The sequence below is a fragment of the Rhinolophus sinicus genome, linkage group LG05, assembly GCF_036562045.2.
Source record: "Rhinolophus sinicus isolate RSC01 linkage group LG05, ASM3656204v1, whole genome shotgun sequence".
Lineage (NCBI taxonomy): Eukaryota > Metazoa > Chordata > Mammalia > Chiroptera > Rhinolophidae > Rhinolophus > Rhinolophus sinicus.
In genome coordinates this window covers 53,313,120-53,326,806 of record NC_133755.1, presented here as the reverse complement: position 1 = coordinate 53,326,806, position 13,687 = coordinate 53,313,120, and the positions used below count along the sequence as shown (strand labels likewise).

Here is a 13,687-nt window from a genome sequence, read left to right as displayed (position 1 = left end):
TATGGGCGGGGCGAGCGGCTCTGCGCACTGTTTGGTTGTCGGTGCGACGGTTAGGCAGAGGGTACAGCGTCCGGGCAGGGCAGCGGCTGAAACCTAGGGGTTGGAGAGTCAGCTGCGGCGATGACGCACGAAAGCTCGGTGAGCTTCAGCTCAGCTCGGGGTGCGCCAGAGCCGGGATCGGCCTTTAAGGTCGGTGTCGGAAACCGTGAGCCAGCTATGGGACACCCGGTGCCCGCCCGCCCACGCAGGCGTACAAGATGACCAAGGAATCCACGTCGGATACCTGGGCGGAAAACCTACACCTGCACCACGCCCACTCACACTCTCGCTTTGTCGCACTCGGAAGCTGAGGGAAGGGGTCAGATGGGTGGTGCAGAGTCCAAGAACAAGAAGTGACTTGGAAATAACTAATGCATGTAATAAGTCTCTTACGTTGAGGTACCTATTTAAATGTATAAATCAGGCATTGGGGACAGGTGTTGCCAAATAAGTTACCCGCTTTGAGAGTTTCAGAAGGAAGAAATGGATTAAGGAACTCAAGAGGCTGCACTTGAAAATCAAATCATTTTAAAACCAAGCAATTTTAAAATAAAACAGATTTGAAGAGCCTTTGTGTAACAATATGTCTGGCATCTCTGGTCAGGCCACATCTAGGCATGGTCACTATTACGGGTGTCACATGAGAGGCTGGGAGGGAAACTACGGAACTGGATTCTCCTCTTCCAGCCCTACCTGTCCTGCTCTGGCCAAGCCTAAACCGGACTTTGGGCCATTACCTAGGCTTGCCACCAGGGTTGTTCTCACTAGCAGAGAGGGCAAATGAGACTTAAGGGATTTTGAGTTCAGTGTGTGAAGTTTAGAAAACACCAGACTTGGGGGAGAATGAATTTTGGGCAACGTCAATATGAGTCAATAAAGTTGGGGGTGAGGAGGCAAAGGTTTGGGAAGATTACATTTGGAGATCAATTTTAGAAGGAACCAAGTTCAAGGAGACTGTTGTGGGGAAGTGAGGAGACTCCCAAGAATCTGCTAGGAAATTCCTATGTCCTGAAATGAATCTTTGGGACTAGTCTTTTTCTAAGTGGATTTTTCTTGATTGTAAAGGGATACAAACTAACTGTAGAGAACTTATAAAATAAGTAAGAGCTTAGGAAAGAAACAGGCCCATTGTTAAAGTTTCGGTGTTTTCCTTTTCTTCAACAATACTGGTTTACCTTATCTTTGATCATGCTTGATATGTAATTTTGTATCCTGTTTCTTTCATTTAACATTAGGTCATTTACAAATTCTTAAAGATTACCTTCAATAATTGCGTAATATTTCATCATATAGATAGTGCACAATTAGCCATCTATTCTCTTTTTGTTAGATATATGTTCTCAATATTCTGATATTATAAATCACACCACAGGAAATATGTTGGAGAATGTATTTTTATTTTCATTTCAGAGTATGCCTTTGAGTGCATATATAAAACTAGAATTGATATTTTTGAAGATTAGACATATTTTCAAATGTTTATTAGTGACCCAACAGTTCCACTTTTGTGAAATGTTATGTCGTTTGCTTATTTTCCTTTGTAAAAATTTTATTTTTTAAATTTCTTTTTCAATTACAGTTGACATTCACTATTATTTTAGTTTCAGGTGTAAGGTTTTTCTTATGTGAGTTTTTAATATAATTTGGGGATATTTATTTTTTTCATATTTGCTATAAATATTTTTTGTTTGGGAAGCAGTATAAAGTCAGGCTCTAGGGTCACACTTGCATATGAATCATGATTCCACTACTTCCTTGCTGTGTGATCCTGAGAAAATTCTGTAAAATGGGGATAAAAAGAGTATGTAGTCTAAAAAAAGTAGGAATTGAGTCAATATATGTGACTTTAAATGCCAGTGTTTACTTTACATGCCAGCAAACGGTAACCACTATCAACTTGTAAGTAGGAATGTTTTAAAATATAAGTAGAGGAAAATTTGACTTATATGTATATACCTATCTAACTATTTTTTAAATTATTATTACATTACTTTTATGCTTAAGCAGTTCTTTCTCGCCCAGAGGTTATATGACAATTTATCCTATTTCCTACATTTAATTTTTGTTTATATTTTTGTTTTATGTGTGTGTGTGTGTGTGTGTGTGTGTGTGTGTGTGTGTTTATCCTTTACTGCATCTGGAATTTATTTAGAGGCATATTGTGAAATGAGGATCTAAGTTGATTTGGAGGACGGGGAGGAGGAGAGGAGGCTCTAAACAGCATCAATAATACCAGCACCATATATTGACTGTCTTTCTCAAAAACTTTGAACACGTTGAACTGTGAAGTTGGAGCTATGTATAGCCTGGGTGTACTGTGTGATCCCAAGCAAGTACTGGTTAACTTGTGTCAAGTTTCGGTTTCTTTGTCAGGGAAATGGGTTTAGTGAGCTGTTATGAAAATTAAATTATCTATGTCAAACACCTAAAGAGCATCTGTTACTCGGTAGGCTCTTACGAGTAGTAAATTGTCCCTTTCAAAAGGTTTTTCCTTACTACTGGATAACTTGAGAAAGCTTCTCCCTAGCCTATAGTTCCTTCTCTGTTCCACTCCTGGGTTTCCTGCACTGATTGCCCTCTTCCTTTCCCACAGAGGCAGGCCCGAGACCGCGGGGTGACCCGATCCAAGGCAGAAAAGGCACGGCCGCCTACGGTGCCGGTGCCGCAGGTGGACATCGTTCCTGGGAGGCTCACTGAAGCTGAGTGGATGGCGCTGTCTGCTCTGGAGGAAGGCGAGGACGTGGTGGGGGACATCCTGGAGGAGCTGCTGGCGAGAGTCATGGACTCTGCCTTCAAAGTCTACCTGACTCAGCAGGTGGGCCTTGATCCGGGTCCTCCAGACCCACTTCCCGACTCTCCAACAGTCCCTGCCCAGCTGAGACCCCTCTCTTGCCTCCACAGTGCGTTCCATTCACCATCAGCCAGGCTCGGGAGGCCATGCTGCAGATCACCGAGTGGTGCTTCCTGGCCCGGGACGAGGGAGAATCTGCAGTGGCCGAGGACCCCACATGGGGCGAGGATGAGGAGCCCTTGCCCTGTCCAATTGACGCTTGGGCTCAGGGATGCGTGCCCGTGCTGCACGCGCCCGCCTCCGTGGGGCTGGAGGAGACCTTCCAAAGTGAAGTAAGCCCAACCCCCAGCTCCCTCTGACCCCTACGCCTACCCCAGCTGGATCTTAGTTCTCCTCAGGGCCTCTCTGGACTCCTTCACCCTTAGTTCCTCTCTCGTCTTTCCGATGTCTTACTACCTACCTCCCACCCCCATCCCGGGTGCATTTCCCCAGGACCAAGAGAGCGCGGACCAGATTTCTTTAGGAAGATCGTGGATGGATAGAGGCTTTGAGGAGCGGATGGAATCTTGGGAACATTCTCGCAAGCTGAGAGAAACCCCCAGTCCCCTGTCCACGCCGGAGCTGTTTCAGGAGGTCGGGCCCGGGTGTCCTTTAGAGGAACTGGAAGGCAAGGGAGGAGGCCACTTGTCCTCTGCTGAGTCCTCGAACATGAGCCTCCAACGGTCGTCTTTGTCGGTGGAGATGGCTCCCGCCGGCAGTCCCCACCCTTCTGTGGCGCTGTCCTCGGTAGCCAGCCCCCAGGAGTGGGCCGAGAGGACACAGCCCCTCAGCTCCCAGTTCTCGCTGGGGGACCTCTACTGTTGCACGCCGCAGCTGCACGCGGCTGGAGACCTGCCAGGGCTTAAAAAGGAGGAGGTGGCCTGTATAGCCTCCGGCGGCAGCATGATGTTGGACGGCTCCTCTGCGGGTGGTCTCGCAGCGCACGGCCCCTCCGCGTCCTTCCGGCCGCAGCCCCAACCGCAGCCCGAGCGCGCAAACGTGTGGCTGAGCTCGCGTTCCCACAGTTCCTACAGCGCCCACCGCGAAGCGGCAGTGGCACACCTGGACCCCGCACGGCTACCGCGCCACTGGGTGTGCCCCCTGGCTGAGATTGTGGACGCAGACGGCATGGCGCCCTCCCTGGAAACCTACCGTAGGCGCCGGCGGGGCGATAAGATGGAGGCCTGGGCCAGATGTCCAGCCACCCGCCCCGTTGTCCCTGTCTCCCGGGCAGCTTTCTTTCCTCACCCTCCTGGAGTTCCTTTCCGTTCCCTGTGCCGGGGTGTCCAATTCCCCACATTAAGCATAGGCCAACCACCGCCAGGCTTCTGGTCAAAGCTGCCCTTGCCCAGACCCAAGAGCCGCTTTCTCTACACTCACCGGGAGCTCCCCAAAGTGGCCCGCAGTCCCAGACCCCAAATGTGGCCTGGTGCAAAGTGGCCCAGGGGCTGGGAGGGGGACGCCATGTTGCTGGAAAAGCTGTGGGCGGGCCGCACCCACGCACCTTCTCAGCGCGTGGACCTGGGGTATAAGGAGCCCCCAGACCCTAACAGGTGTCCTCATCCTGAGCTCCACGCCCTCGAGGCCACGTCCCAGCTAATGTGGGAGCCCATGGTGCTGCTGGAAGCCATGAAGCTGGCTCCTGGTGTGAGTCTATGGAACCCAGCCACCCAGATGCTGCTCAGATCTGGCACACCCCAGCAGGAGGACGAAGAAGGTGACACCTCTCCTCCCATCTAACAGCACCCCATCCAGACAGGTGCCCAGAAGTCCCAAGTGACTGTGCTACAGCTAACGAAGAACTCAGCCCCTAAAATGTGATGACCCCTCCAAGCTCCTGCCCCATTATGAGCCCTGAACCTCAACAAGTGGGAATCCTACCTTCCTTCTGTCTGCTTGCCAGAAATAAACACCTCAGTTGCCTTAACAATTGGCCTGATATCTGTCAGTTTCTTCCAAGGGTGTGTGTATTCTTACTGAACTGGAGAGGAGCAGGTGTCTTACAGGCCTGGAAGAGAAGAGAACACTGGCTCTAGGGAAGAAACCCATTTCCACCCTTAGGAGACCTGCTTCAGGACCAAAGCTACTCCAGCAGAGGCATTCAGGAGAACCACTCCTGTCCCCACAAAGGAGCAGACATGAGGGTTATACGTGAGATCTATCTCAGTTGAGAGAACTTAGTCTGCTTTCAGTTGGGGAAGAAGGGGATGGCCCAGCTTAGGCAGAGTGGTTCCAGACATTAGGAATTTGATTTCTCATTTCTCTGGTTCCTGGAGCTCTATCAATTCCAAGTTTCACTTGGAGACAAATTTGAGCCCATGTAGGACTCAGAGAAGCCCTGACCCTTCTGTTGATTTTTGACTTGGGGTGAGGCAATGAAGTGGCTGGGGCACACAATTTAAGGAGGAACCTGCTCTCAGGTTCAAACAGGTTGCTTGAACAAATGTGAGTGCCTCCTTAAATGTTGTGTTTTTGGCTCCACACCAGCCTCACTGCTACTTTCCACTCAGCTTTGACTATCCCTCCTCCCAATGCAGCACTCTGGGTGGCAGGCCTGCAGTCTCTGCTATGTCGCTGTGGTATCTGTTCAGCACCCTGGTCGGGGGGCCCGGCTCTGTCCTCATTTTGGTCCTCCTGCTGAGACTAAGTGTGCGACTCTGGCACAAGTCTCGTCTTTGGGACCTCCAGTGCTGCTCCACGGATCTGACTGGGAAGGTGGCAGTGGTGACCGGGGCCAATAGTGGTGAGTGCTCCTACCGCCCTATCACCTCAGTAGGGGCTTCAGCACCCAACAGCCTTAACAGGGAGGGCGGGGGGAGCAGCATCCACTGTCAGCACCCCTGTTCCTCTGTTTGCTCCACTGCCCTCTCGTCACTTCCCAGACTAGCCTAGTCTGAAGCTGCCCTCCTGTAGGTATGGGGAAGGTTGTGTCCCAGGAGCTGGCCCGCCGTGGGGCCCGTGTGATCCTTGCTTGCCGTAGCCGTGAGCGTGGACAGCAAGCCCTGGCTGAGATACAAGCAGCCTCAAAGGACGCCTGCATTCTGCTTGGCGAGGTGGACTTGAGCTCTATGGCCTCTATCCGCACCTTCGCCCGCTGGCTTCTACAGGAGTATCCCGAGATACATCTGTTGGTTAACAACGCTGCGGTCTGCGGTATGTGCCCTGACTTGCTTCTCCCCAACACATTTCAGGAACCTCTTTTCGAGCTCAAAGACCCCAAAACAGGCATCCCCAAAGCATAATCTGTGCACCCTCCTGGAACACTCTAATTCATACATAACCCTAAAGAACCTGCTTTAAGCTATAGCCTCAAATTTCATTCCCCCGTCTTTGCACATACACATTCCTGTGGCGTTTCTACTGAACCCCAATATATCCCCCCAGACTTTGTGTTGTGTCTGCTCGCTCGTGGGCTGGGAAAGAATTCATGAGTCAGGTAGAAACATAGAAGGAAGATTTATTAAAGTAAGAGAAGAGTCGGCTGGAAACTACTGCAAACTACTGCGTTGAGACTTTGGTTTTAAGTTTTATATTTTCTAACCAGGATGTCAATCACTCTGGCCTGTAGTAGAATTCTCTACTGAGTTCAGCTTTGTCAGGTTGAGTGGGGGAAATGGGTTAAACTGGAAATTTCAACCTATGTATTTATTATGTAGATTTAAGTTGGAGCTAGGAGTGGATCCTACACAGATGTAAAACCTCTCCCTCGTCACAGGGCCAGCACTGGGCCAAGGTAAATAGAAACATTGAAACTGATATTTGTACCCTATTTCCCCGAAAATAAGACTGGGTCTTATATTAATTTTTGCTCCAAAAGATGCATTAGGGCGTATTTTCAGGGGATGTCTGTACAACAACCTACATTTATTCAAATACAGTCATGTCATCATCTTCTGGAACATTGTCATAACGTACTAAATGCATCTGTCTGGTTGACGATCTTAACTGGGGCTTATTTTGGGGGAAACACAGTAGTAAATGTATAGAAAGCAGAATCATTAAGGCCAGGTGGAAAGGAAGCAGAGAAAGAAAAGCTTTCAAAAAGCCCCAAGCTAAATTACACTTATACCAGAGATCCAAATCTCCAAATAGAAGATTTAGTGCCACCATTACAATCCCCCTGTCTTAACACTTTGTCTCCCTCAGTGTAGTCCCTTCATTACCCAATCCCTGTGTTCTTATCTCTTCCCAGGATGCCCCAAGACACTAACCCCAGAGGGTCTTGAATTCACCTTTGCCACAAATTATGTTGGGCCCTTTCTGCTCACAAATCTACTGCAAGGTAAAGAAGCGTGCCTACTTTCTGTGCCCACCCAGTTTCTCCATTCTCCTGACATTTTGCTGGCTTACTGTCTTCCATGGCCACTTCCTTCCCCATGGCACCCCGCTGCTTGCTGAGCAATGACCCAATACGCTTTTGCTGCACACAGCAAGGGAAACACAAGTCAGGATTAGGATGCTAGTAATGGAAGCAGCCCAAAATACAACCAAGCAAGAGGATCTAAGATCCCGCCTCACCTTCCCTCAGTTCCGAGTTCCAGCCAGACCAGTAGAGTCAGTCATCTCAACAAAAACTTCTTGAGGGTGGCACCAGGCCGCTAGGAACACAGACACCGCACTGACTGACTTTCTGTTCTCAAAGAGCTCAGGAATCACCATGGATGCAGACAGAAACACACCACTGCCTTGGGCCCAAGTCCTTTGACTTTCTGAATTTTTAATCCTTTCTGATTAAAGAGTTTTAGGTTCTTCCTGGGAAGGAGGAGGGAAATGGGTGGCAGGCAAATTCTCCCCAACATTTTTTTCCTGAATTATGTAATGATCTCTTTAAGAGAAAATCCATTTTTTTTTTGGTAAGGTAATATAAAATTGAAAGTGTACAAAAGGGTATACAGAAAAAAAAAATCTTTTCCTCTTCTTGAAAATCAGCTACCCATTTCCCTCCTGGGAGGTAACTACTGTTGGCAGAGTCTCCTGTACCCTTTAGTGGCTAATTAATTACATTAGCTCCAACTGGAAAGGGAGCAAGGCAAAACTCTATACACTTGAGACTATGACAGTGTTTTTCCTCTTCCCCAAAATTGTAACACATGCCTTCATCTTGTTTGGTAATAGTTGGTTTTGTTTTTTATGTTGTTGTTTATTTTTATTTTATTTATTTATTTATTTTTTAATAAAAAGCATTCATTTGAGCAAAAGTTGCTCCAACCTGGGATACACATATTCAGGTAGCAACCTAAATTGTCTTTCTAGTGATAGTTTCTTAAACTGTCTTCTCTCCAGTCTCCCCTTCTCTAATCTGCTACCTCCTGCCACTTTTAGAAATCATCTTTTACCATATCACTTTCTTGCTTAAAGTCCTCTGAAAGTACTCTGTCCTTTATAGGATAAACTCTAACCTCGTCCTCTTCACTTACAAGACCCCATGCAGTCTGAGAACCTCCCCTTTTGCCCTCCCTTAACCCACATCCTTGTCTCCAGCCAGTCTGTAGCTCTTGGACCACACTCTGTTTTTTCTCCTCTGGCTGTGCTTTTGCACATCTGAATCCCTCTGTCTGGAGTATCCTTTCCCTCCCCCTTAGCCTGGCTAACTTTAGTTCATCTGCCAAGATTTAGCACAGATACACCTGTGCTGTGGATTGTGCCCTGACACCTCTGCCTTCCTAGGCACCCCCAGTTTACAGGGCCCCCCTAAGCCCCTTGTACTCATCTCTGTTGCCGAACTGACACTGCTCCATGAGGATCGGTCTCCAACTGGGCTGTGAGCCCCTTTGGTCTTTATGTCACTGTGTCTGCAAGTTTGGAGTCCATTGTCCTCTAAGAATAATTTTATCCCTAGCAAATTTTGGCTAAATACCACCTGTTCAAATTTTCATTTGTGATTCTTAATTTCAATGGAGGGCTCAAAATAATTTTAGCATTTTGCAAACAATATTGTACACTAATATGTGACAACTACTATTTTTCATAAATTATATAATCCAGACTTTTTTGGTATATTTAGGTACTCATTTTTTTTTAAAGATTTAACTTGTTCTATTAATTGTAATTTTATTGTTGTTCCTTTGAAAGATAGTTTTATTTTTAGTTTTTCTCTGTTTTTTTTAAAATTAGTTTCAACTGTACAAAGCAATATAATAGTTAGACATTTACATCCCTCACAAAGTAATAACCCCCCTCCCCCAAGCTACTACCCCTCTGACATCTTATGTAACTGTTACAATACCATTGACTGTCTTCCTTATGCTGTACTCCACCTTCACTGACTATCTATCTATCTATCTATCTATCTATCTATCTATCTATCTATCTATCTATCTATCTATCTATCTATCTATCTATCTATCTATGTATCTATCTGGTCTGACAATTAAGTTCTCGAGCTTGTTGCAACAATGTTGCTAACCTTGTTTTGATATTAGAGGGATTATTCATTACGAATTTGTACCAACTGAACAAACAGTTAACCAAGTTCACTATTTGGAAGTGCTGAAAATGCTGCATGAAAAACTTAGCAGACAACGACCTGAACTTTTTGCCAACAATTCATGGCTCTGGCATCACAACAATGCACCAGCTCACAGGGCACTGTCTGTGAGGGAGCTTTTAGCCAGTAAAAAAATAACTGTATTGGAACACCCTCCCTACTCACCTGATCTGGCCCCCAATGATTTCTTTCTTTACCCAAAGATAAAGGAAATATTGAAAGGAAGATATTTTGATGACATTCAGGGCATCAAGTATAATACGATGACAGCTCTGATGGCCATTCCAGAAAAAGAGTTCCAAAGTTGCTTTGAAGGGTGGACTAGGCGCTGGCATTGGTGCATAGTTTCCCAAGGGGAGTGCTTCAAAGGTGAGCATAGTGATATTCAGCAATGAGGTGTGTAGCACTTTTTCTAGGATGAGTTCGCAAACTTAATAGTCTGACCTCATATATATATTTCCTTAGAGTTGACATACAATATTATTCTACTTCAGCTTCAGTTGTACAGCGCTTTGGTCCTGCATCTACACAGTCTATGAAATGGTCCCCCTGATAAGTCCAGTGCCCATCTGGCACCTTCCATAATCTTGACAACATTGTTGATTATATTCCCCACACTGCATTTCATATCCCCATGACTATATTGTGACTACTAATTTGCTCTTTCTAATCACTGCACCTTCTCCCCCATCCCCTCCCCACTCTCATCTAGCAACCATAGTTTTCTTTTTTTCTATGTCTCTGAGTCTATGGAAGATAGTTTTTTTTTAAAAAAAACAAAAAAACAACAACAACACTTTCCGTAGTCTCTGCACAAAATTCTTTTCCCCACAACTAGCACCCTATGTCCTTAGCATCTGTGTGGGTGTCTGCCACAGTCCAGGGGCCTAATGAACATTTGTGGAAGCAATAAGTGGATGAACGTATGACTATGTGAGAGACAGCTCCCAGAGTTTCCAGCCTCTCCTTTTCCCCTCTCAGTGAGCTAAAACATAAACAAGCATCAATTAAATTAGCTCCAGCTGGCAAGTGGAAGAAAAGCAAGACTAAACTTCAAACGCTAAAATAAAAGAGGAGGGAGAGCTAATGAAAATGAGGTCTCACTTTACATTAAGGTCTCTGCGCCTAGCCTGGGTGCTTGGGTGGGGGCCACCGACCCTCTCCTGAAAGCCCTGGATGGATCCTGCTCTCTGAGTGTCTCCTGGAGAAGCAGGTTGGGGAGTGGGCATGGGAGTTTACCCCAACACTTGCACTGAAGGAGTGTGGTCCCCTCTCTACCCAGGTTCCCTACAACGGGCAGAGTCAGCCCGGGTGGTGAATGTGTCTTCCTTTACGCAAGTGTACGGGTACATTGATGAGGAACATCTAACAGGGGCTGGTGGACCTTTGACCTTCAACCAGAACTATTACTGCAGCAAACTGCTTTTGACCTCATTCACTGGGGAGCTTGCCCGGAGACTTCAAGGGACAGGTAACTGCCTCTGACACCCCTTACTACTCAACTCCAAACTCTTCACACCTTCTCTCAACATATCATGGCATAAAATACTCCCAATATCCCTCAAGCCAGCTGTAAATCTCCGTTTACCATTTGTGCACCCTGTATTTCTCTTAACATAGTGGAATGTGTTCACATCCCATTTTCAACCTTTTCCAACTCTCATCACCTGTAACATCTCTCTCCTCCCAGTATTTTCCAATACCAACACCATACATCATGTTTCTCCTAAAGTTCACCCAACACTTTCAAATACTTATATCTCCTTACTGGCTTGGGTACTACCATTCCTGTAAGTTACAAAGCACCAATGTCCCTGGTACCAACCCCCCAAGTCTTTGGTCACCTCTACCCAACAGACCTGGAGGGATCCTTCTTCATTGCACACTGCAGAACCACACTTCATCCTTTCGTCTCAGCATCCTCCTCTCACTTCACTTTGCACGCTGCCTCATCCTCTCAGGCGTGACCGTGAACTGTGTGGATCCGGGTGCTGTATACACGGAGATCATGAAGCAGTTCTCTTGGTTATACCGCTTCCTCTTCAAGCTCAGCAGCTTCTTCATTAAGGTGGGTAGGGGAGAAGCTGGCTTGGCCAGAAGAGGGTGGGGCAGGGCTCTGCTTGTCAGTGTGTCCCCAGCAGGCTAAAGCCTGCCTGGCAGTGACATCCCATCCCCTCCCCAGGATCCTAAACAAGGTGCAATCCCAATCCTCTACCTGAGCTTGGCAAAGGAGCTGAATGGTGTTTCTGGAAAATATTTTAGCAGTTCCTGTGTGATAACTCTTCCCCCTAAAGCTGCTCAGGATCCTGTTGTGGCCCAAAGCCTCTGGAATGCCTCAGTCCGACTAACCAACCTAGACAAGACGGACTGATCCTCTGTGACCCCTGCCCTGACTTGTCACCTCCCCCGACTCACAGCCCTTACTCTGAGTATACTTGTTGGCCAGCTCCAAGGATCAATCATCTTATCCACTTCCTCCTCTTGTTGGCTCAGTGGTACCAAGGTTCAGATGAGCCAGGGGACAGTGTCAGCTTCTACTTTATTGCCAGTTCTCTGGTGGAAGTATTCATTAGGATCTCTACGTCTGCCAAGTCCCAGGTTGTGGTGAGGGGGAGTGAAACTCCTTCCAGTGAACATTAATGGTACCAGTAAGAGAGGGAACTCCTACCTATACTTGTTTGTTCCCAGACCTTTGCATCCTGGCTTTGGGGAAACAACACCACATAGGGTCCTCTGGATTAAGGCATATCCCCCATCCTGTAGGACAGCACCCCAGCTTCCCAGGGTGTTGTCTCCCAGCTGCCACTATAAGTGAGCCTGCAGGTACTCATTCTACCTTTCTATCAACTAGCTGCTCCTGGGGATGCATTGTGCAATAAAACCAAGGAATTCTGGGAGTGAGAGCCTGTCGCTTCTTTCTTGGGGTCTTTGTTAATCTGTATCAATTTTGAAATCAGCTCTACAGATTTCATACACACACAAATCCTTTTGGGACTGCATTACATCCACTTGGGAGGACTGACATTTTTATAATATTGAGTTCTAACCATAAACAAGGTATACTCATATCTATTTAAATCTTAATACCTTTACAAAATTTTGAAATAATTTTATCCATAAATACCTTACACAAGTTTTATTATATTTATTCCAGGTACCTTACTTTTTATGCTATTGTAAATGGTATTTTAAAATTTGTATATTGATCACATATTAAGCGACTTCATGAAGTTACCTGATTCTAAGAAGTTATCTGTGGATTCTTTTGGTTTTTCTACGTAGAAAATCACATCATGTAGGAATAATAACAGTTTTATTTCTTCTCTTTCAACTATCATAACTTTATTTTTTCTCTAGAAAACCTTGATGGATTTTATAGTGTTAAACCAAACTTGCATTTCTGAAATAAACCAAACTTGGTCATAGTGCTTCTTTTGTAAAGATTGCTAAATTTAGCATACTTACGTTTTTTCTTTAGAACTTTTTATTATATGCATAAATAAAATTGGCCTTTACTCTCCTTAACTTATGTTGCCATTGTCTGGTTTTGCTGTCCTTGAAATGTTGATTTTATAAGATGAGTTGGGGATTTGTGTTAGTCCAGGGACATCATCTAAGAAGCAGATGCCAAGTGAGGATGAAATGTACAAGAAACTTGTTTGGGAGAATGGTTGTGAGAAAAAATGGGGGAGAGGCTGGGAGATGCACCAGACTCTGAGTGAAGGAGAAAGGGAAGGAAAAAAGGTTGGTTGGGAGCATCTTAGCAAGCAGTGAGATTGTTTTTCCATTTTTAAAGTCTCTCTTGTTTTGAAAGTATTTAATCTATTTCTGTTCCTTAGTGGTTCGTCTAAAAAATTTAACCTGCATATTTAAATTAACAGTATCTTAATATCATTATGCTTTTTTCGAACAATACATAGCTCTTAGCATCCTTTAATATTATCATTCCCTTTGAATTTATATGGTTTTGTAACCCAATGTTCTAATTATATTGTTATTTCATTAATCTCACAAATCAGATATATTGTTATTATTTTAAATAGTTGATATTTGTGTAGATTTACCCGTATGTTTAATATTTTCTTTGCTCACTCCTTTTTGTATCTCAGATTTTCCATCTGGGATTATTTTTCTTCTATCCAAAGTGCATCCTTTAGATATTCCTTTAATGAGGATTCGTGATAGACAGAATTCTAAGATGGCCTCCAAGATTCCTACCCTCTTGTGTACACATTCTGCATAATCTCCTCCCCTTAAGTGTGAGCAGAACTAGTGAATATGATGGAATTTAACTCCTGTGATTACATTATGTACCTGGAAAATGGTATTTT

At 45.5% G+C, this 13,687-nt stretch overlaps 2 protein-coding genes across 3 annotated transcripts; both read left to right on the top strand.

Annotated features, from left to right (window-relative positions):
- The first annotated feature begins 6 nt into the window (after nt 1-6).
- Nucleotides 7-5,282, top strand: LG05H2orf81 (linkage group 05 C2orf81 homolog). Of its 2 annotated transcripts, none has more exons than XM_019750295.2 (4): nt 7-138; nt 2,633-2,854; nt 2,941-3,162; nt 3,323-5,282. In XM_019750295.2, the coding sequence occupies exons 1-4, from the start codon at nt 121-123 to the stop codon at nt 4,607-4,609; spliced, it is 1,749 nt and encodes a 582-aa protein (XP_019605854.2). In that variant the 5' UTR covers nt 7-120; the 3' UTR covers nt 4,610-5,282. The 2 variants fall into 2 exon arrangements, with proteins under 2 accessions (XP_019605854.2, XP_074188315.1); XM_074332214.1 differs by having other exon boundaries at nt 32-189.
- Nucleotides 5,283-5,381: 99 nt separating this feature from the next.
- LOC109457414 (retinol dehydrogenase 12) lies at nt 5,382-12,253 on the top strand. Its single transcript, XM_019750310.2, has 6 exons — nt 5,382-5,612; nt 5,783-6,022; nt 7,062-7,151; nt 10,639-10,827; nt 11,318-11,424; nt 11,539-12,253. The coding sequence occupies exons 1-6, from the start codon at nt 5,438-5,440 to the stop codon at nt 11,725-11,727; spliced, it is 990 nt and encodes a 329-aa protein (XP_019605869.2). The 5' UTR covers nt 5,382-5,437; the 3' UTR covers nt 11,728-12,253.
- Nucleotides 12,254-13,687: the final 1,434 nt, after the last annotated feature.